Below are 24639 nucleotides of genomic sequence, written 5' to 3' on the forward strand. Positions count from 1 at the left end.
TACTGTGCTGGGTTTCAAACGAAAGTTGGATGCACACCTTCTTGCAGATCATATTGAGGGATACGGGAAATCCGGGTCTCCAAAAAGGAGCACCTAAATGGGCCTCCGCGTGAGCGGATCACCGGACTAGATGGACCTTGGTCTGATCCGGTGAAGGCGTTTCTTATGTTCTTATGTTCGGATAGCGTAGCTGGTTTTAAGAAAATTCCTGGAGGAAAAGTCCATAGTCTGTTATTGAGAAAGACATGGGGGAAGCCACTGCTTGCCCTGTATCAGTAGCATGGAATATTGCTACACCTTGGGTTTTGGCCAGGTACTAGTGACCTGGATTGGCCACCATGAGAATGGGTTACTGGGATTGATAGACCATTGGTCTGAACCAGTAAAGCTATTCTTATGTTCTTATGATTCTGTAAGTTGAATATATAAGTGGGAGCCTTGTCCATGTCCTTCCTATTCTTCATCTATTTTTCCCCCATCCCTTTCATTAACCTACTGATGCCCCTATATAAGACTTTGGTGAAACCCCATTTAGAATGTGTACAATCCTGGAGGCCGCATATTCAAAAAGATATAAAAAGGATGGGGTTGGTCCAGAGGAAGGCTATTAAATGGTGTGTGGTCTGCATCATAGGGACAGACTTAAATATCTCAATCTGTATATTTTGGAAGAAAGGCGGAGAGCGGAGATATGATAGAAATGTTTAAATACCTACGTAATGTAAATGCGCATTAGTTGAGTCTCTTTCATTTGAAAGGAAACTCTGCAATGAGAAGGCATAAGATGAAGTTAAGAGGTGATAGGCTTCAGAGTAATCTAAGGAAATAATTTTTTACAGAAAGGGTGGTAAGATGCATGGAACAGTCTCCTGGAAGAGATGGTGGAGACAGAGACTGTGTCTGAATTCAAGAGGGCCTGGGATAGGCACGTGGGATCTCTTGGAGAGAGAAAAAGATAATGGTTACTGCGGATGGGTAGACTAGATGGGCTATTTGGCCTTTATCTGCCATCATGTTTCTATGTAAGTAATTAAGGCCAGGTTGTTACAAATGGCACTTAGGTGCCTTGATGACACTTTTGCAGGTAACCATTCATTTAAGTATAAGCGCTAATATTCCATTTACGCATACAAGGATTTGTAAATACGGGTGCCTATTTTATCGAATTGTCATTTATGCGCTACTGTGTTTAAGTGAATATCAATTCTAATAAAATAAATAATGCACACATTTGCAGCCCATACCAGATTCATTGCGTACATACTGCCTTCCCACGATGGAACCATCCTCCCTCAGCAGGCTGGCAGGAATGTTAGGCTGGGATGCAACTTTATCTTTTCTTCCCCGAGACAAGCCCCAACGGTCCCACCTGGATCGTCTTTGGTTATCATCAACCGCTTTGAAGAAATAAAACATTTAGTGTCTCATCTTGTCACAATCCTTTCTACTGAATTATGTTGTGAGCTAAAACACTTTCCCTCTCCAGGATCTTTCTTATTGAATCTTTTCAGTTAGGTGAATCATTTCTCCCCCAATATACACGCCAGCATCTTTCCCAGTAAAACCCCTCTATGAGGAAACACAGCCCCCACTCAAGAAACCCACTAAAGCCTGTCTGTGAGGTAAAGCAGCCTTCCTCTCCCTTCCTACCCCAGAGTTCTTCCCTAAAACTTGTCTATGAAGTTTACAGATCCCCAAGGGCTCCTTCACACAAACTACCAATGTTTAAAGTTCTCCATGGAACACATAGCTGTTCATAATTTTATAAGTTGTGACTTTAAACAGTTAAGTATAATATTGTTGTTATCATGGTGTAAAATAGATTATTTTGATCCCAATTATAAAAACATTTATATTTTGATGTCATAGTAATTGCAACTGTGTTAAACAACTTATACTATGGATACTTCCATCTCATATACTGATCAACAGATGGAGATACCCCTTACACTCATATGTACTTACACTGTAACTGCTTCACTGGGGTCAATGAAAATGATATATCTGAGAATGAAATCCATTCTCCTGATTTATATACTGTGTAAAACATATCAAAGAGGTTGGTGGCATTTTATACACCAACCAATTTACCAAGATATTTATTTACCTAGATTTAGCTCACATTTTGAGTAGTAATTCAAGGCAAGTTACATCAGGTACAGTAGTAGCTCAGATGCATCCAACAAAGTCTCATGGCTCAATAATTTGGTTAATCTATAAGGTGCTACCTGTTTCTTTTGTCATTTTTGCAGTTCCAAATGAATAGCTATGTTAGTTTGTAACTTTTGCATAAAGGATGAGGCAGATAAGATTCCTAACAATAGATATGGAACAACTATCATACTAGAGACATAATTTTTCTCAGATATCACACAACCTTGAATTCACTGACAACCAAGAATGAAAATGCTTTTTATCCTGCTTACCTTTCAACACCACCTCAGACTGGATACTAAGCTGTGACTGGACCGACTCTTTGGATGGGGCAGAGCCTGACTGGGAAGCTAGTTGGTTCTGTGGAATTCCCATTCTCCTTAGGTTTTCTCCTTCAGAGCTGGATCTCCTGAGTAGTGACAGTAAAGGTGTTCTTTTTTCTGGCTTCTCATCTTTAATCTCTCTATTTTCTGCCCCTTTTCTCTCTTCTGAATGACTGCGTAGTTTCATGGATAATCGGTCCACAGTATTTCCAAGTTTCTTCCTTATGGCTATTACTGGTGATCCACTTGGTTTCTTTGACTCTTTGTTTAGAGTCTCAGAACTTACTTTAATTGTTCCAGACTCAGATTTCAAGCTTTGTGAGTCCTTTTTCTCCTTGGAGCTCCCAAAGCCCAAGTTCCAGGACAGTCGCCGTCCATGTCCCACTATTTCTTGGCTGTGTTCTTGCTCTTGAAGTTTCTCTTTACTTTCAATAGTTGAGATACGCTTAAAACGCTGTGACAGTCTCCTCATGAAGCCTAAATCCTTTTCTACCTCATGAAGATCCTGGACAGACCTGGACCTCTCCTCAATTCGTCTGGGTACTAGAGGTGGCAAAAACTCTAGAGGCACACCTACAGGGCTTGGGCGATACATATCCTCCTCATAAACAGTTGGCCCAGTAGCAAAATGTCTCTCTTCAGCCTTGGAACCTGTTAAACGTTTCAATCCTCTAGTGAGTGATGATTTTCTGCCACTCTTAAATTTGGCCTCAAAGATCTCTTCAGAGTCTATATTATCAATAGTCGTGAATCGCTCCATACTAGAAGATCTAGATGGAATTTCATTTGGAGCCTCAATGGTTTCTTTGACATTTGGTCCCTGTGACAATACAGTAGCCTTTGCAAAAATGGCTGCATGAGGCTCTGTTTGGTTCAATGACTGTTTGGGGAGTGTATCTTGAATAGCTCTTATAGGCTGTATTTCTGGTGTATGTAGGTTATCTTTCTGGAACTTAGGTTGTTGTAAGTCTGCAGGGAGCGCTGGAACCAGTACAGACTGCATGACCTCTGCATAGGGAGTAAGCTTTGACCCAGAAATAAGAAATGGTCCTGACGGGTTAGATGGTAGATTTTCCATAGGATTCTTTTCTTGATAGAGCTTCTCAGCAGTTTTGTCATATTCTGTTACTGATGCCACTTCCTTCAAAATAATGTCCTTATTGAGTTGAGTAATACTTAAGTTCTCTCTCAGGGCTGTCTTAGGTAACATACCAACACTGACTTCTAAGGGTCTTGACTCTTGCTCCATACTGACCTGTGCTTTGGTTGCTGCTTTACCTGCAATTGCTTTTGACACCTCCATTCCTGGCATTTGCTTTTCCATCTCTGGTATAGGTGATTTGGAGAATATTTCTCTTGATGTTGATGGTATGGATTCCAGCCTCAATTCATCTGTCAGAGCTGACAATGAAGGTGATTCCTTTAGTCTCTGGGTCTCTAAATGTGCAATAGGGATTTCCAATGGGGCTCCTTGACGGCGGTGCAGGATGAGTGGTTCAGTTTCTCCATGGGAGAAGGAACTGGCCTTGCGTAAGGATCTCGTTTCAGAAACTTCATAACAAGGAGCAGTCTCACTAGATGCTGCTCGAGTCAATTTAGTGGCAGAGACATGTGCAGACACTGATGCTGAAGCTTGCTTTTCTGATCTTGGAGGCCGAGGAATTTGTCTGTCTACAGAGATAGTTCGTTTCTTGTCAGAGCCCACCACTAGAGTCTCCATGAGAGGCCCTCGAAGTCCACTAACTTTACTATCTGCAGATCCTCCTCTCAATAGCCTTTGCCTCATCATCTCCAACCTTTGTGCATATTCTTCTTCTACAGATGCCAGCTTTCTGCGATATGAGCTCTTTTCTTCAATTTGACCTGGGCTAGGGCTTCTCCTTGGTAATTCCATTGATGCAGCTTTTTTTAGAACATTTTTAATTTTTCCAGGCTCATCCATATGATCTTTATCCCGCTTTACATCTAGAGGCAGGTTAAGAAGAAGGGCACTATCTGCAGAACTCCCTCGCCTTAGTTCCCACTTCCGTGAAGATATGGCTGTCTTGTGGGTTGTTTCTGGTGATTCAAAGCTTGAGCCTTTCCTTTGAGATTTTCTGGGATATTCTGGCTTTTTCTGAAGCTCAACATTTTCTTCATCTGAAGACCCAGAGGCTTCAGCTTCTGAAGATCTTTTTCTGGGAAGAGATCCCTTTTGCCTCTTTCCCAGTAATTCAGTGTCTTGTTTTTTTGTTTCAACAGGCTGTTCTGCTGCTACCATTTCTTCTTTCTGGAACTCTGTGGAGGTCACATCCTTTGGGCTAGTATCTTCCTGAGAGCCATTCACCTGCCCTATGGTCTCATCATCAGTGGGGATCTCATTGAGGGACATCCTGGAGCTGGAAAACTCCACTTGTAGGGGCATAGGAATGAAAGGCAACTCATCTAAGTCATCTGAATCAGAGGAGGAAGACAGAACTGAAGATTCTTTGAGATGTTTTGGAACAGCAATGGACAAGTAGTTGGATGTATCTTCTAGGAGTTCTGGAATGGACCTCATTATCATATTGGCTTTGTAACTGATTAGGGAGCGCTAGACCAAAGAATAGGAAAATAAATAAAAAGATATTTGCATTTTAAAAACATTAGATCAGTTTAAGAAGATGTAACACATGAATTTATATCTGCTGGTTTCAGTGTTTTCTGCATTCTGTGTTACTACTTTTTGTAATGCAGTAGCCAGTTTATCCTAGGACAAGCAGGTAGCATATTCTCACTAATGGGTGACGTCACCGACGGAACCCTGGTATGAACCACTTCAAAAGTGCATCACCACTTTAAATGTTTAGAAAGTTTGCGATAGCCCGCACCGCACATGCGCAAGTGCCTTCCCGCCCAACGATGGCATGCGGTCCCTTCAGTTTCTTAGTTTCCGCGGAGCTAAGAAGTCACGTTTCAACGGCCGAAGAAATTTTTTCTTTTTCGCTGCCTTCCCGCTCTTGCAGTTTATGATTTTTCAGTCATTTTTTCCATTATTTTATTTCTTTGTTTCAAAAAAAAAAAAAAAAGATTTAACAATTTTTGTTTTTTCTCTTTCGCAGGTTCGACCGGCAGGGCCTCTTCTACCACCTTGACCTCCAATTTCGATCTTACCATGGAGGTCTTCCTGTCGATGTCCCACAGACGGTATGCTCGGCCCATATCAATAACTGACCGACATCGCTGGTGCCTCCAGTGTTTGGGGCCTGAGCACCGCCCAGAGACTTGTACCCAGTGTTCTTCTCTTCAGAAGAGGACTCTAAAAAACCTGCTTTCTTCAGCAACAACTTCTTTTCGGTGCTGCTATGGAGGGAGACCCGACATCATTAGCAACTTTGACGGCACCGACCAAAGCGACACCGCATCCTTCAACACCGGTGGAAACATCTCCGGTGTCGCAACCTTCTGTGGGTAAGCCAGCTAAGAAGCCTTCCCCTACCCTATCTGGGACTCAGGTCAAAAGGGCATTGAGCCAAATCATGCCGACCTCCAAGAAGTCCCATAAGCGCCCGGTCCCGATCTCGGTGAGTACCTCGATATTGGCCTCCTCATCGCCGGGCCGGAGTGCAGCACCAGTGGTACTGGCTAAAAAGCAAATGGTACCAGTGCTTTCACTAAAACAAAAAATTGACTGTTTGCTTGGAGAGGAATTGGGTGAGCATTTTTAAATGCTGGTACTGACCCAACTCATGCCCATGTCGACAGGGGTTGTCAAAGCTGAGTTGACGCCAGCTCTCCAGGTGACGGTTCAGTCTGAGCACATGGCACCATCCGCACCTGCCATTGATACTATCGAAATGGAAGTCGATTGATCCTGTCCCACGGCACCAGTCGTCTTCTACACAGACATCTGGAGAAGTGACTCCGGTGTGATTTTGGAAGGCCTCTCATAAGATGAAACATCTTGAGCCTTCAACACTGAGTCTTCAGCACTGGCCTTACTCCATTCAGGATTCAGACTTATTTGGAGACTCAGAGCAGGAACCACTCTCATCTGATGATGAGGACTCGGCCAGTTCAGATTCACCTCAATGTTTTTCTCAACCTGCTGCTGTTTTTTCTGAGAAACCTTCTTTTTCCAGATTTCTTAGGAAGATGTCTCAGGACCTGTCTATTCCACTGGAGGCAGACTCCAAATATAGTAAGAAGTTTTTGGAGGCTCTAGACTATGACTAGCCACCAAAGTAGCTGCCGAAGCTTCCCCTCCATGACATTCTGCGTGAAACTTTCTATAAAAATCTGGAGACTCCACTTTCTATTTCTGTAGCTCCTAAAAAGCTTGATTCATTGTATAGAGTGGTTCCTATACCTGGGTTTAATAAACCTCAGCTTCTTCATGAGCCTCTTGTCGTGGAATCGACCTTGAAGAAGTCTACAGGCACTAGTGTCTATGCTTCTGTACCATCTAGCAGAGAAGGTAAAACAATGGACAAATTAGATAAACGCCTTTACCAAAATGCAATGCTGGCAAACTGAGCTGGAAACTATAATTTCCACTTTTCATTTTACCTGAAACATCTAGTTAAGCAGTTTTCATCTTTTCAAAAATATATTCCCTCACGCAAAACTCAAGCTTCTCGAAATCTTATTGTTTTAGTTCTACAATTGAGGAAATATATGGTCCACTCTACCTATGACACGTTCAAGCTTACATCATGAGCGGCAGCCATGTTGGTGGCTATGAGACGTCTTGCCTGGCTCTGTGTTTCCGACCTTGATGTCAATCATCAAGATCGTTTAGCTAATGCTCCGTGTCTTGGGGATGAACTTTTTGGACCATCCATGGATACTGCTACCCAAAAATTGTCTACCCATGAGACCAGGTGGGATACTTTGGTCAAACCTAAGAAAAGCCTCCATCACCTCGTGCTTTCAGGCCTACACCTTCTTATCAATGCAAATTTTCTGCTAAGTCTGCTACTCCTGCTCAGCCTAGAAAGCAAAAGCAACAGCAACGTCAACAACCTAAGCAACAGGCTGCTCAACAAAAACCACGCAGCTTTTTTGACATGTTCCTCAAGAGCATAACCACAGTTCCCATTTTACAACAGTTACCTCAGCCGATCGGAGGACGTCTTTAGCATTACGTAACTCATTGGGAGCTCATCACTACAGATCTCTGGGTGTTGACCATCATTCTTCAGGGTTACACTCTCCATTTTCACACCTTACTTCCAGATCATCCTCCAAGAGAGTCTATTTCGGACCCTGCGCAGTCATCTCCTCTTCTTCAAGAGGTTCAATCCCTTCTTCTGCTGAATGCTATCGAGGAAGTTCCTCCCTCTCAGTGGACTCAGGGATTCTACTCCTGTTACTTCTTAATTCCCAAGAACTAAGACAGGAGGACTGTGACCCAGTCTGGATTTCAGAGATCTCAACAAATTTCTAGTCAAGGAGAAATTCCGGATGCTCTCCCTCGCCTTACTTTATCCTCTTCTGGATCAGAATGACTGGCTATAAAAACATAAGAATTGCTGCTGCTGGGTCAGACCAGTGGTCCATTGTGCCCAGCAGTCCACTCCCGTGGCAGCCCCTAGGTCAAAGACCAAAGCCGTAACTGAGACCAGCCTTACCTGTGTACGTTCCGGTTCAGCAGGAACTTGTCTAACTTTGTCTTGAATACCTGGAGGGTGTTTTCCCCTATAACAGATTCCGGAAGAGCGTTCCAGTTTTCCACCACCCTCTGGATTTCAAGGAAGCCTATACCCACAAACCAATCTATATGCTATCCTGCAAATATCTTTGTTTTCAAGTCAATCAGCACCATTACCAGTACAAAGTTCTTCCTTTCGGCCTGGCATCATCTCCCAGGGTCTTTACGAAGTGCCTGATTGTGGTGGCTGCATCACTTCATTCACACGGCATGCAAGTCTTTCCTTATCTGGACGACTGATTGATCAAGGCTGTCTCCTCTCAGGAAGTACTCCTTCACACATCTTGAACCATCTCCTTCCTACAGGTTCTAGGATTCAAAGTCAACTCTCCCAAATCACATCTTATTCTGACTCAGCGTCTACAATTCATAGGGGCGATCCTGGACACCACTCTTAATGAGAGCATTTCTTCCTCCAGATCGCATGAACACACTACTTCGCTTTTGTCAGCAGATGTTTCAAATTCAATCTATCTCAGCGAGACGCATGATGGTTCTTCTAAGCCACATTGCATCTACAGTTCATGTGACACCCTTAGCAAGGCTACATCTTCGCACTCCTCAATGGGTCTTTGTTTATCAGTGGTTTCAAGCGACAGATCGTCTCCAAACACATTTCTGTGACATCATCTCTTCTATAGTCGCTTGACATCTTCCAATCTCTCCAGAGGTCTCTTGTTCCATTTGTCCTCTCATCAACAGGTAATAGCGAAGTACGCATCCCCTTATGCATGGAAGGCGCACCTGGACAGTCTTCAGACCCAGGGTTTTTTGTCTACCATGGAGAAGAAGTTTCACATCAATCTTCTCGAGCTCAGAGTGATGTATTATGCCCTCAAAGCTTTTCAGCATCGCCTATGCCCTCAAGTCCTCCTCCTTCACACGGACAATCAAGTAGCAATGTATTACATAAACAAGAAAGGAGGCATGGGCTCTCTCCTGCTATGCAAGGAAGCCCCAAAAATTTGGACTTGGGCAACTGCTCGCAACCTTTTCTTGAAGGCTGTCTACATTCAAAGGGAGAAGCAGACAACCTCAGCAGAATACTTCAGCCTCACGAATGGACTCTCAACCGACAGGTCTTTGTCCCATCTGTGCTCAATGTGGCACTCCACAAGTGGACTTATTTGCAGCTCCCCACAATCACAATTTGCCCCAGTTTTGCTCCAAACTATATTCCCTTCACTGTCTAGAGGCCGATGCATTTCTGTTGGACTGGACGGGCCTGTTTCTGTATGCATTCCCTCCAACTCCTCTCATGTTGAAGATTCTTTTCAAACTCAAACGAGAGTCAGCCACCATGATTCTCATTGCTCTTCGGTGGCAAGGCAACATTGGTTCTCCCTTCTACTTCAACTCAGCACCAGGGAGCAAATTCCTCTGCCAATCTTTCCTACTCTGCTTACTCAGAATCAAGGATCTCTTCTACATCCCAACCTGCAATTGTTACACCTGACAGCTTGGTTTTTCTAGGGCTGAATCCATCTACTTTACATCTCTCTCAGCCTGTACGCAATATTATTGATGCTTCCAGGAAACCAGGCTCTCAACAATGTTATCAACAAAAGTGGGCAAGGTTTAATTCCTGGTGTCTCCTTCATCATCATGATCCAACTTCCTTGTCAGTAGAGTTGGTTTTGGATTATCTTCTTTCTCTGTCTGACTCCGGGCTCAAATCTACATCCATCAGAGTTCATCTCAGTGCTATTACAGCTTTTCACATGCCAGTTGGAAGAAAGCCTCTTACTGCTCATCCTTTGGTCTCCAGATTTATGAAAGGGCTTTTTAATGTCAAACAACCTCCTCCTGTAGTCTGGGACCTTAACATAGCTCTTTCCAGGCTGATGAAGCCTCCGCTTGAACCAATGGCCACAGCTCATCTCAAGTTTCTCACCTGGATAGTGATCTTTCTCATCACCCTTACTTCTGCAAGGAGGGTCAGTGAGTTACAAGCCTTGGTGGCAGATCCATCTTTCACAGTTTTTCACCATGACAAAGTGGTTCTGCATACTCACCCAAAGTTTCTTCCGAAAGTTGTCAGAGTTTCATCTCAATCAGTCGATTGTTCAGCCAGTGTTTTTTCCTAAGCCTCATTCTCATGCAGGAGAAACCTCTTTGCACACTCTGGACTGTAAACGTGCTTTGGCCTATTACATTGATAGGACAAAGCCTCATCGTCCTTCTCCACAACTCTTCATCTCTTTTGATCCTAACAAGTTGGGATTTCCTGTTTCTAAAAGAACGATTTCAAACTGGCTAGCTGCATGTATATCGTTCTGCTATGCAAAGACTGGACTGCCACTGGAGAGCTGTGTCACAGCCCACAAAATTAGAGCTATGGCAGCTTCTGTTGTGCTCCTTAGATCTACTCCCATTAAGGAAATCTGTATAGCTGCCACCTTGTCCTCAGTTCCTACATTTACTTCTCACTATTGTCTGGAGTCTTTCTCCAGATGGGATGGGTACTACAAAATTTATTTTCCTAAAGGCCAGCTCTCCCACCATCCCATTCTAGTTAGCTTGGAGGTCACCCATTAGTGAGAATATGCTGCCTGCTTGTCCTGGGATAAAGCACAGTTACTTACCATAACAGGTGTTATCCAGAGACAGCAGGCAGATATTCTCATAACCCACCTACCTCCCCGGGTTGACTTCTTAGCTGGCTTTTATCTTAACTGAAGGGACCACATGCCTTCATCGGGCGGGAAGGCACTCGCAAATGTGTGGTGCGGACTATCGCGAACTTTCTAAACACTTAAAGTGGCGATGCACTTTTGAAGTGGTCCGTATCAGGGCTCCATTGGTGACGTCGCCCATTAGTGAGAATATCTGCCTGCTGTCCCTGGATAACACCTGTTATGGTAAGTAACTGTGCTTTCTGGGTGTAGAGAGCAGCCCTACCATTTCTTATCTGGAACCACATTTAGTTACTATGGGCTCAAATTAAAAAAGTAAAAATTCAAGCCCTATGCGGTGCCTGTTTCAGATTCTGATTTCAGTTTCAGTCGCCTTCTGCTTATCCAATCTGTTTCTTGGAGACCGGTCAACCCTTTAGGGTTAAGCAGAGTTTATACATATGTATAACCTGTTGTGGGAGTATTTCTAACTCCTTTGACACCTCTGTTGGCAGTTAACGGTACTGTTTAATAGTTTGAGCAGAACAAAAGTTTAGCCTGTCGTTACAGGTGCCTCTACTTCACAGATGAGTGTGTTTCTCTATGCTTGGGTACTGACTGCTAGAGGGCGCTAAACTAGCCTGTGAAGTACACTAGAGGCAGAGTGAAAAACCTGAAATGGATTTCTTCTGCAGATCATGTGAATAGTGGGAAATAGCCCTATGGTCTAGAATGTCTCACCTATCTACTGGAAAAGAGCTTACCAGGGTAAGTAGATAATCTGCTTTTCTGTGACTTTAATCAAAAGCTACTGTATCTACCATATCTGTATGTAGCTCATACAGTATTCATGCATTGATACCAATAGTCTAATCCCTTTAACATTCAAATATCTATGAATTTTTTTGGACTTCAATGGTGATACTCATTGGTTTGCTTTTTCTTATACCCCTGAGATCTATATATTCCCACTTCCTCATTGGTCTTTTTTATATATAATATAAAGCAATACTTATATTGATACCCTTTAATCCAAGGGTAGGGAATTCCAGTCCTTAAGAGTCGTATTCCAGTTGGGTTTCCAGGATTTCCCCAATGAATATGCATGAAATCTATTTGCATGCAGTGCTTTCAATGCATATTCATTGGGGAACTCCTGAAAACCCGACTGGAATTCGGCTCTCGAGGACCGGAGTTCCCTACCCCTGCTTTAATCCATTTAAATGAGGGATCTCAAAGTCCCTCCTTGAGGGCCGCAATCCATTCGGGTTTTCAAGATTTCCCCAATGAATATGCATTGAAAGCAGTGCATGCACATAGATCTCATGCATATTCATTGGGGAAATCCTGAAAACCCGACTGGATTGCGGCCCTCAAGGAGGGACTTTGAGACCCCTAAATGAACTCATTTGTGTTTGTCAGACGAGGCCATAGCTCAATGGTGGCCAGTTCCAATCGAACTGAAAAACTACTTTGGACCCAAACAAAAAGAGAAGAGGATCACTGCGACCTACCTGCCACTTTCTGCGAGAAAGAAAAAGCTTCAGGTGATCCGTGCTAATTCTCTTACCCTTTGCTAATGTCTGAAAAGGAAAAAGAAGCAGAATATGGTGAACTTTCAAATCATTGTTACAGGATAGCACTTCATTCCTTATGCTCCACACATCACTCATTGCTCATCTCCTCCCTCATCTATCCATATTACTCACTGCTACTCGGTATCACTGCATACCTCACTATCCATAGCATTTCCTGATACACCTTATCTTCCCACTTCCGTACAATCGGTATCACTCATTGCTACTGCATTCCCCTAGAACAGGAGTGTCAAAGTCCCTCCTCGAGGGCCGCAATCCAGTCGGGTTTTCAGGATTTCCCCAATGAATAATATGCATGAGATCTATTTGCATACACTGCTTTCATTGTATGCTAATAGATCTCATGCATATTCATTGGGGAAATCCTGAAAACCCGACTGGATTGTGGCCCTCGAGGAGGGACTTTGACACCCCTGCCCTAAAATCAATATCATTCACTGTTACAGTTTATCAGCATACTCCATCACTTTTCATACCACTCACAGCTTCAGGATATCATTGAATTCTCACTACCCATTTCATTCACTGCTACAGTGTATCACCTCACTGCCTCACAATTCATTTTACTTACTGTTATAGCATGCTACTGCATGCCTCAGTATGATATCATTTATCATGATAGCGTATCACAACACTCCTCGCTATCCATTTCATTCACTGTTATCTGTTATCACTACACCCTCGCTCTATCCATATCACTCATCACTACAGGGTATCACTGCATGCCTCTCTAGCCACATCACATACTGGAATGCTGCTACTGTTTGGGTTTTTGCCAGGTGACCTGGATTGGCCACTGTGGAAACAAGATACTGGGCTAAATGGATCATTGGTCTGACCCAGTATGGATGTTCTTATGGTATTGAGATCGACGTGGGGGAAGCTGCTGCTTTCCCTGTGATCACTAGCATGGAATCTTGCTACTCTTTGAGATTCTGGAATGTTGCTACTCTTTGGGTTTCTGCCAGGTCTTAGAACCTGGATTGGCCACTGCTGGAAGCAGAAAACTGGGCTAGATGGACTATTACTCTGACCTAGTTTGGCTATTATTGTAATTAAATCTTTATTGATTTTAAATTTAAAATTCAAGCATAACACTTGTACAGAAAGCAATAATAGTAACATATAGTTAATTATACATCCAATAAAGAAAACATTGATTAACTATTTATGCTCAAGTCCTCTCTCTAGATCTAAGTGTTAGAAGCAGCAAATAAATAACAAAAACAAGGAAAAATAAAGTATATTATAGCAAGATGCTAGAAGCTATAGCACTGAAGGTGAGATCCCATATTTATCATATAGGATTCAAGATATTCCTCCATCCAGACGAGACATTGCCACAAAAGTTGTCAATTGAGATGGTTCAAAGAACACATACTTGACAGAGCGATAACACACAATACATTTACATGGATGTCTCAAATAAAAGGTAGCCCCCAAAGATGTAACCCCAGGTTTCAGAAGAAGAAATTCACGGCGACGCTTCTGCGTCTCCCGTGTAAGATCAGAAAACATCTGTACTTTACAACCAAGAAAAACTTTCTGTCTATTTTTAAAGAAAAGTCTTAACAACCATGTTTTATCTAACGGAAGCGCAACAGTTATAATCAAAGTTGCTGGTAATGCTAAGTCTTTATCGGAAGTCTTTAATAGTTCTGAAATATTTAAAGTTTGTTGAGCCAAATTTTTTTGCTGCTCTTCACGAGCTTTAACAGGTAAATAATATACACGTAAAAATGGTGGTAACATTTCCTCCAAAACTTCTAAAATTTCTACTAAATATCTCTTAAGCATATCTCTTGGAGTTACCATCTCAAGCATAGGAAAGTTTATTAATCTTAAGTTGTTACTACGAGAATTATTCTCAAGCATTTCAACTTTCCTTCTCAAGTTGGTATTATCTTTAATCAGAGTCTCTTTTTTTATATTCTTTATTCATTTTTTAATCTTACATCAAGTGTACAAATAATAAAACATTTTAAATTAAATACATAAATCAGAGTCTCTTGAAGTTGTTTAGACATGGAGATTTCCTTTTCAAATTTCTGTATAGATGCATTTGAGTTAGTCAATTCCTTTCTTAAATTATTCAGTTCTTTGGTATGTTTTATAATTTTCCTTTCCAAGTATTGAAATTTAAGGGTAATAGACTTCGCAAAGCCAGCAATAAGATCCCATAAGGAATCTAAGGTTACCTCTGCAGGTTTAACAAAAGAAATTGAAGCTTGTAACATAGTAGAGTGCTTACCATTCTGTGGAAGTTCTTCAGGGCCTGCCTCCTGGGTATCGCCCCCTTGTAAAGTTGGATGTCCATTAGGACTCCTTGACTGTGAGCCCCTATCTCCAGACCTTCTCCCGGATCCAAACTTGCCTCTGAGGAAGACAATACCACGGGCTCTGGGGTTTCCACACCCCTGGGAGAACTGGTGACCTGAGGTTGTGGGGGCGCTGCCCTTACATCGGGACTCAGCGTAACATCATGCCCTGGAGGATAACTACGGGTTTCCCTCCCTGTGTCCTCAACAGGCCGCCATCTGATGTCCGAGAGACCTCCTGCATTTGCCTCAGGAGTTCCTCTATGTTGCCAAGAGGGGGAACTTCGGGATGCCGCGAGGCAGCAGCAGCGCTCAGGCCTCTTCTCTTTGGAGTAATTGTAAGTATACGGCTCGAAGAAAATTCTGTGTTGAGTCGTTAACCCGACACAAACAGCTCAGCGCGTCTAGCTTGAAGCAGCCATCTTGGATCAACTTCCGCCTTGGCTATTATTATGTTCTTATGCTAGTGGTTCAGATGTGGGTGAATCCACTGCTAGATCTGGGATTGGTGGCATGGAATGTTGCTACTGTTTAGGTTTCTGCCAGTTACTTGTGATCTGGATTGGCCATTATTGGGAGAAGGATAATGGACTAGATGGACTATTGGTCTGACTAAGTACTTCGGGAATTGAGAGATGTTCTGGCAGAACCGCTGGCTGAGCTTTTTAATCTTTCCCTAAATAAGGGAAAAGTTCCCCTGGACTGGAAAACTGCCAACGTTATTCCGCGCCACAAAAAGGGATGCAGGTCAGAGGCCAAAAATTACAGGCCAGTGAATCTCACATCAATAGTATGTAAAACAGATTGGACACGATTCTGGATGATGAAGGACTAAGGGATCCCCACCAGCATGGCTTTACAAAGGGAAGGCCTTTCAATTCAATCTGATAAACTTCTTTGACTGGGTAACAAAGAAACTGGATAAGGGAGAGTCCCTGGACATCATGTATTTAGACTTCAGTAAGGCTTTTGATAGTGTCCCATACCGTAAGTTATTGAACAAGATGATTGCGATGGGCCTAGGAGAAACACTGACTGCATGGGTAAAAGACTGGCTTAGCGGCAGACTTCAAAGGGTAATGGTAAACGGTATTCCCTCAAAAACGTCGGAAGTAACCAGTGGAGTACCGCAGGGCTCGGTCTTGGGCCCGATACTATTCAACATCTTTATAAGGGACCTGCCTCAGTGACTTCAAGGTAAAATTACATTATTCGCTGATGACGCTAAACTATGCAACATTGTGGGCAGCGCAGCAGAACCTGATAGCGCAACCATGCCCGGCACTATGGAGCAGGACCTACTTTTACTAGAACAATGGTCCAGTACTTGGCAATTGAATTTTAATGCCAAAAAATGTAAGGTAATGCACCTCGGTAGCAGAAATCCTTGCAGAACATACACCCTGAATGGTGAAAACCTAGCCAGAACTGTAGCAGAATGGGACTTGGGAGTAATCATCTGGGAAGATATGAAAGCTACGAATGAGGTGGAGAAAGCTACAGCAAAAGCTAGACAGATGCTGGGCTGCATCAGAAGGAGCTTTATCAGTCGAAAGCCTGAAGTTATACTGCCGTTATACAGATCGATGGTGAGACCTCACCTGGAGTACTGTGTTCAGTTTTGGAGGCCGCATTATCAAAAGGATGTGAAGAGAATGGAGTCAATTCAGCGAATGGCTACTAGGATGGGCTCAGGACTAAAAAATCTCTCATATGAAGAACGTTTTAGCAGGCTGTGCTTATATTCTCTCGAAGAGTGCATAGAAAGGGAGAATATGATAGAAACATTCAAATACATCACGGGCCGCATTGATGTGGAGGAAGAAATCTTTTGTCTTACGGGTCCCACGACGACAAGAGGGCATCTGCTAAAACTCAGGGGAGGGGGAAGATTTCATGGAGAGACCAGAAAGTATTTCTTCACCGAAAGGGTGATTGATCGATGGAATGGTCTTCCACGTCAGGTAATCGAGGTTAATACCACGATGGGACAGACAGGTGGGGTCGTTTCAGAGGAATGCTTAAAAGTTGGATCCTCGAAGGAGGGAGGGTTCATGAGTGGGCAGACATGTTGGGCCGTTGACCCAATTCTGCCGTCATACTCTATGTTTCTATGTTAAGTATGGCTATTCTTATGTTCTGTTGTGGATACACAGGAATCTGTACTTGAGCTGTTGATTCCCATTTCCCACAACCTGCAGAAGGGTATCATTTTAAGAACTCTTAACTCCTCCCCTTCTTAAGTGGAGAACAGCACCTTCCTCAGTTTTCCCTTCTGAAAGCGAACTCAGAAGGTATCTTGCTCTGCTCTGCTTATCTTTGTTAATTTCAGGAATTTTTTCCATCAGTTTTTTAAATTCTTCATGGCTTAAGTGCTTAGATATCCCTTGCATGGGCATACTCCATTGGGGAAAAGACACAGTCCTGCATGGGAGGACTGCTGCTCCAAGACCAATCTCACAGAATACCTGCTGAGCTAGGCAGTTTTAGGTCCCTTCAGGAGCTCAGGGTCCGTTATCCTGGGAATGGCTCACCTGCTGCCCTTTTCAGAGGCTTGAGCGCACTGTGTAGTCCCTGAGTAAGAATCCTCGGTTATCAGGGAGCTGACTGCATAATTTCTCCCCCTGTTAGTGCGTGAAGAATCTCAGGGATGGGAGTCAGTGGTTGTGGTCCGTCCGATCGGCAGCCAGAAGAATTCCTTCGATGATTGAGATTTGAGCAATTTCTGAGGCAGAAATCCTTTTCCTGCAGCCAGGCTGATTCAGACAAACAGGAACCAAAGTCAGAGTGAATACTCCCATTATTCCCTATGAGGATCATCAAAGGGGGTCTGTAGTTTAGAGTCTTAGGGCAAGATTCTCCAAAGTTTAATGCTATCGGCGGTTTAGCCTGTATGCAGTTTAGCAGCGGATTATCAAAAGGGATTATCTCTGTCTTTAGCGAGGTTTCTAGCAGTCTCTGACACTGATATGCAAATAGGCTCTTCAACATTGAAATGAGCCCTCCAGAGGATTCTTAAAAAATGCCGAGCCAATTTAAAAAAGCGGCATCGGCTTTTGGTGACAAAAATAAGCGACTGGTCCAGGGGTGCCGGTCAGTGTCAGAGACTACTAGAACGCCCTGTGTTGTGATGCAGTGGGAGAGATGCCCATTCTCTCTGCTGTATCACTGCACCTGTTCCCTGAAGCGGTGGCAAACACACACCTCCCCCCCCTCGGAATGGCAGCGATACTCCACCACAACGGGAGAAATGCCCACACTCTCTCGCTGCCCTAAAATCCAGGCTGTGACCCCCCCCCCCTGCAGCAATAGAGATGCCCACTCTCTTCTGCAGCAGGAGAGATTCCCACTCTTGTCTACTGCCCTAAAATCCCTACCATACCAGACCCAACTATCCCCCTCCAGCGAGAGAGATACCCACTCTCCCCCGCTTTCAAGTGACCTCCTCCTCCGTCTCTGCCACCCCCCTCCCCCTTACCTCAAAATAGATGACCTGGAGGGATGTGTCCTCCTGCTGTGTCGTCTAAAATGGGCCTTCCTCTTCCCGGTGCATCTTGTGATGCAACCAGGAAGGGGTCTGAGGCCCTAATTGGCCCAAATTGTTTAAAGCCCCTCCAAAGGGAGGGGATTTATACAACCTGGGCCAATCAGAGCATCAGGCCCCTCGGATGCACCAGGAGGGGGCCTAAGGCTCTGATTGGTCTGGACACCTAAGGCCCCTCCTATGGGGCATCCAGGCAAATCAGAGCCTTAGGCCCCTTCCAGATGCATCCGGGGAAGGGCCTGAGGCTCTGATTAGCCCAAATTGTTTAAGACCCCTCCCATAGGAGAGGCCTTATACAATCTGGGCCAATCAGAGCCTGGGGAAGGCCCATTTTAGATGACTCAGCAGCTGGGAAGAGGGTGTCCATGCCCCTCCGGGTCATCTGCTTTTAGGTAAGCAGAAAGGTGCGGTGCAGATGGGGGAGGAGGGTCACTTGAAAGGAGGGGAGAGTAGACATCTCTACCGCTGCGGGGGGGGGGGGGGTTGAGGCAGAGATTTTAGGGCAGCAGGAGAGAGTGGGCATCTTTCCTGCTGCAATGACTGGTCGCAGTGAGGATTTTAGGGCAGCAGGAGGAAGTGGGCATCTCTCCTGCTGCAATGGTTGGTTGCGGCAGGGATTTTAAGGCAGCAGGAGAGAGTGAGCATCTCTCCTGCTGCGGGGGGGGGGGGGGGGTCGCAGCAGGGATTTTAGGGCAACGGAAGAGTGTGAGCATCTCTCTTGCTGTTGATTTTGGGTTTTTTCCTTGACAGCATTTTTTTCTACTCGTGTCCATTGCTATCACCAGCGATGAGCACATACAAATTTTGTGAATCTTCGCTGTTGTCCGCCGACCTCATTTGCATGCACAATTTTATGAGAATGTCTCGGTATTTTGGATTCACTATCAAAATGGCTGCTTTAGCAGACCGTCGCCTTTTAATGCGGATTTTTGAGAATCCTGGCCTTAGTGGTTTCAGGGGTTAGTACTCGTGTTCCTCTTCTCCAAAATCCTAACATTCCTATGTCAAAAATTACAAAGACTAGGGGACACTTGATGAAGTTACAGGGAAATACTTTTAAAACCAATAGGAGGGAATTTTTTTTCACTCAGAGAATAGTTAAGCTCTGGAATGCATTGCCAGAGGTTGTGGTAAGAGCAGACAGCATAGCTGGTTTTAAAAAGGTTTCGACAAGTTCCTGGAGGAAAAGTCCATAGTCTGTTATTAAGCCATGGGGGAAGCCACTGCTTGCCCTGGATCAGTAGCATGGAATATTGCTACTCCTTGGGTTTTGGCCAGGACTAGTGACCTGGATTGGCCACCGTGAGAACGGACTACTGGGCTTGATGGACCATTGGTCTGACCCAGTAAGGCTATTCTTATGTTCTTATGGTCACCAATGTTTTATTGTCTAGTATTTTGTTTGTTTTGTATTTTAGATGTAACTTTGTATTTTTGTATGTAGTTTGTAACCCGTCCTGGATAAGGGCGGGATATAAATAAATAAATCAAACCAAACTTGAGACCACCTCTACTTCAGGAAGCAAGTGAAAGCCTGGCTCTTCTTCCAAGGTTTTAATACACAGGGTGACTGACTATGCATCATTCTGTACCTGGACTAGCTTGCTACACACACTGTAATTTAGATCAGTTCCTTATATCTTGTTTAATTGTACAACAAATTTGTCTTGAGTTTTGCCACCCATCTATTTATTCCAACTGACTATATACCACCCATTGTGTTCCCATCTATATATCTGCTCATTGCTCCTCAACTACATAATATGCTGTATTGTAGAAAAGAATTAACATCATATCTATGTTATTTGAATGTTCTAATGCAGTGTTTCTCAACTTCTTCAAGCCAAGTACCCCCTAAGTCTAACAAATATCAACCAAGTACCCCCACCCAAGCTCCACCCCTGACCCGCCCAAGCTCTGCCCCAGACCCCAGCCTTATAATAATAATACTAATTGTAATGCAATTTCTTTCATCTATTTTTCATATACACACAATATAATCTTATTAATACATAATGGTAACCACAAAAATTTTTTAAAAAACAAAGTACACTGTATGCAGAAAAAAATGTTTATTTATATTCAGGGTTTTTTTTCAAAGTAGTCAAGGCAGAAGACTTTAAAATATGCAATGTCATCGCAATAACAACTATAGAAAAACAGAAAAATATAGTGCAAAATATAGACAGCAGATATAAATTCTCAAAACGGACACACTTCGATCACTAAATTGAAAATAAAATCATTTCGCCTACCTTTGTTGGCTGGTGATTTCATGAGTCTCTGGTTGCACTTCCTTCTGACTGTGTATCCAACATTTCTTTCTGCCTCCTGCACGCTTCCTCTTCTCCAGACCTCATTCCCTTCCCCAACCAACATCTCTCTCTCTGTCCCTCCATGAGTCCAACATTTCTCCCTCTCTCATCCCCCGGATCATGTGCATTTTTCATTACTGCCCTCCAGCCTCTTGCCTATTTCTTCTTCTATCACCACCTCTCCAGCACCATGCCACATCTCTCCCTTAATCATATGTCCAATATTCCTCCCTCTTGCATCCCCTTCAATCTGTCCCTCTGTTCCCTTTCCATTACCATATCTAACATTTCTCCCTCTCATCCTTCTCTTCCCCATGCATCTCTACCTCTCTCCTCTTTCTCTCTATGCCCAATATTAGAAAGTCATGGGATAGGAGGTAATGTCTTATTATGGATTAAGAACTGGTTGAAATACATACAGTAAAACAGAAAATAGGTTAAAATGGACAAGGATTCACCAGGGGTCTGTGCTAGGATTGCTACTGTTTAATATATTTATCAATGATCTAGAGATGGGAATAACTAGTGAGATAAATAAATTTGCTGATGACACAAAGTTGTTCAAAGTTTGATAAATCACAAGAAGACCTGAGAGGAGGAGGAAGATGGAAAGAAGGAAAATCTTGGAAACTGGCATGGAAAGATCCCTGTAAGTCCTGACTTTATTAAGCCAGGTGAAGTGGGATAAGGAAAAGCCATATGTTCACAGAAACTGCTTTCTCTACAGAAAACTCCTCTCTCCCCCTGCAACTGACATTTACCTTATCTATCTCTGTAGCTGATGGAAACAGTAGATTAACTGTAAAAAGATATTGCACACAATTTACCAGAAGGCATGCAAGGATGAAGAAATACCCAGTTTTTAAGCAAAGTTAACTACTGTGTCAGTGAAACTTGAGAGAAAATAATAGGTCCTGATGCTGCGGTCTGACATCAGGGCCCACCCAGCCAGATATCATGAAGAGATAAACAGACCATGGTCAGAAGACAGAATTCTCAGAAGATAGAATTCACAAGAAATATCATCTAATAGCAAGTGTCAGAGATATTTGCAGTTGGGAGGAGGGTTATTGCTCGGAAATGCATATATGGTATAGAAACAGGCATTTCGGGGAATAGGTTAGGTCTTACGGGAAACAGGATGAACATATAACATGACGCAGGTCAACCAGCCAATAAATGAATGTAGTTAGGCAGTAGTGCATAGGAAAATAGCCAATAAGGAGGTATCATGTGATCTAGGCCAACGTGGTGTTGGCCACTAAGAAATGTATAAAAACCAGGCCTTTAGAAGGGAGAGGTCAGAACAGACATCAGAGGATCTCTAGGCCTGGAGATCACCTTCTGTTACGCTATATGCTGAATGATTTATTCCTGTAAGCTGTTACTGATTGACTAAATAAATATATACTTATTGAAACCAGTATATAGCGTTCGAGGTCTCATTACCGAGACTGGGTGTCAAAATGGCAAATGACGTTTAATGTGAGCAAGTGCAAAGTGATGCATGTGGGAAAGAGGAACCCCAACTATAGCTATGTGATGCAGGGTTCCACTTTAAGATTCACTGCTCAGTAAAAGGATCTAGGTGTCATCATTGAGGATACGTTGAAACCCTCAGCTCAATGTGCGGCAGTGGCTAAGAAAACAAATAGAATGTTAGGAATGATCAGGAAAGGAATGAAAATGTCATTATGCCTCTATGGTATGGCCGCACCTCAAATACCGTGGGCAATTCTGGTTGTCGTATTTCAAAAAAGTTGTAATGGACTTAGAAAAGGTACAGAGAAGTGCGATGAAAATGATAACATGTTTAGGATGACTTCCCTAAGAGGAGAGGCTAAAGTGCCAAGGGCTCTTCAGCTTGGAGAAGGGATGTCTAAGGGGTGATATTATAGAGGTCTATAAAATACTAAATGGAGTGGAAAGGGTAGATGTGAATCGCTTGTATATTCTTTCCAAAAATACTAGGACAAGGGCACATGTGATAAAGCTACTAAGTAGCATATTTAAAACAGACCAGAGAATATATTTCTGCAGACAACATGTAATTAAACTCTGGAATTCGTTGCCAGAGAATGTGGTGAAATCAGTTAGCTTAGCAGGTTTTGAAAAAGGCTTGGATAATTTCCTAAAAGAAAATTCCATAGGCCATTATTGAGATGGTTTGGGGAAATCCAGCATAAAATCTGTTTTACTACTTGGGATCTAGCTAGATATTTGGGACCTGGGTTGGCCACTATTGGAAACAGGATGTTGGGCTTAATGGGCCTTCAGTCTGTCCCAGTATGGCAATTCTTATGTTCTTATTTTCTGCCAATACTCTTCTTGGTGAAAATACACTGCGTACCTTAAAAAAGCCCAAAGAAAATCCACTTGACTTTTTATTTTTTGTTTACCCCAGTAGAATGGGGTTCAAAATAAAATGGTTAGCAATATGACCAGGACAGGAAAACATGCAAAGGTTCAAAGTGGACTTCAGTCTATATATCCATATCTCACTAGTATCTAGAGCAATATTCCAGATTCAACAGCCGGGTTGGTCAGACAGTCCTTCAGAATTTATTTGAGGTCTACCTCAGTTGTGTTTCCCCCTTTTCTTTTAAGACGGCCTGGTAGCTAGGGATTCTCATCAGTAAGAATATGCTCTTCGAGAAAGTGAATTTACTCCTTGTAGCAGGTGTTCTCCAAGGACAGCTCTCCTCACTTCTTCAGCTACTGTATTAGACTGCTGGGCACATGCAGGAAAATGCACGCATGCATGGCAGGCTGCTTTCAAAGGTTTCTAGAGAACACTGAAGGAGCACTTGCTGCACCTGGCTCCATCACCTATCTTGCTGGCCTCAGAGAACACCTTTCACAGGTGAGTAACTTTGCTCATCTCATTATTTATATCATTCACTGATATTTCACTGATATTTCTGTACTCATCCCTATCTGTATAACTCATTATTACAGGGGACACCTCTGCTTTTTCTATCGCAATTACTTACTGCAATAGTATATTAATTCTTGTGGAATCACCACTGTTCCCTCTAAGCTGAATGGGTGTCCTCCAACTGTATCGCTGCCAGTGTGTGTTTTAATCGCTATGGATAGGCAGCCTCCAACTTGAAACTGGAACGATGAATGAGGTGATTCAATTTGCAAATGTTTATTAAGATTTTTGATATATCGCGCCTGCATTTTACTGACTTAAGCGGTTTACAATGTAACAATTGAATACTGAAAGGAAATCCATTCAACATATTCAGATAGGAAAGATGAAGATAGAGACAGAGACAAGATATGTACATCCCAACAAGTATTCAATGGGTAAAATTAAATTGAATTAAAATTAAAAATTATAATTAAAAAAATAAAATGAATCCCAGTCAGACATTAGGTTCTGATATTAGAGGTCCATAGAGACAACATGCCAAGGAGCGAAAAAGGAAGATACTCTAGTGGCTATACTTATAACTGGAATACGTCCAAGTGATTTATATCAAAAGGAATCCAGTTAATTATAAATCTTCGAACATTCATAAAAGAATACTCATAAATAAATACTTTGATACTCGATCCTCAGAGGGTTAATCTCCTGTTGGTTCTAGTGGACAGAGCCCACCGAACCCGATCTTCATAGGATCTCATCGGATCAAAATATAACGTTTTTTCTTTTTTTCTTTTTATATCAACAACTCAAATATAAATAGTAAGTGTAAAACTTTTACTTAGCTTATATAATTTATTTTAAAGAGGGGAGCGCCTCCACCTAATATATCTGTAAAACATTAAATATGTTTAAATATCAAGCATTCACCCATCGCTATTTTTATAATGACCAATAATTAATAAACCCGGATATGATGACAGACGCTCTAAACTAGAATGATATTACATCGAACGGAGCGATTTCTGCAGAGCAAAATAGTAAGCTGAAATTTAACAATATTATAATATAAGACATGGTGCTTGATTAGCCATATGAAATTAATTATTAATTATTGGTCATTATAAAAATAGCGATGGGTGAATGCTTGATATTTAAACATATTTAATGTTTTACAGATATATTAGGTGGAGGCGCTCCCGTCTTTAAAATAAATTATATAAGCT

At 42.7% G+C, this 24639-nt stretch overlaps 1 protein-coding gene across 4 annotated transcripts in view; it reads right to left on the bottom strand.

The window, feature by feature from the left end:
* Positions 1–24639, bottom strand: part of SPEG (striated muscle enriched protein kinase) — a 543710-nt gene that overhangs the window by 147313 nt on the left and 371758 nt on the right. For all 4 annotated transcript variants that reach the window (XM_033947131.1, XM_033947130.1, XM_033947129.1 and 1 more), the window contains 3 exons: positions 12278–12346; positions 2427–5049; positions 1245–1397 (listed from right to left, as the gene is read on the bottom strand). In XM_033947131.1, the coding sequence (XP_033803022.1) occupies positions 1245–1397; positions 2427–5049; positions 12278–12346 (2845 nt within the window). The remainder of the gene's footprint in view (positions 1–1244; positions 1398–2426; positions 5050–12277; positions 12347–24639) is intronic.

The sequence above is a fragment of the Geotrypetes seraphini genome, chromosome 5, assembly GCF_902459505.1.
Source record: "Geotrypetes seraphini chromosome 5, aGeoSer1.1, whole genome shotgun sequence".
Classification (NCBI taxonomy): Eukaryota; Metazoa; Chordata; class Amphibia; order Gymnophiona; family Dermophiidae; genus Geotrypetes; species Geotrypetes seraphini.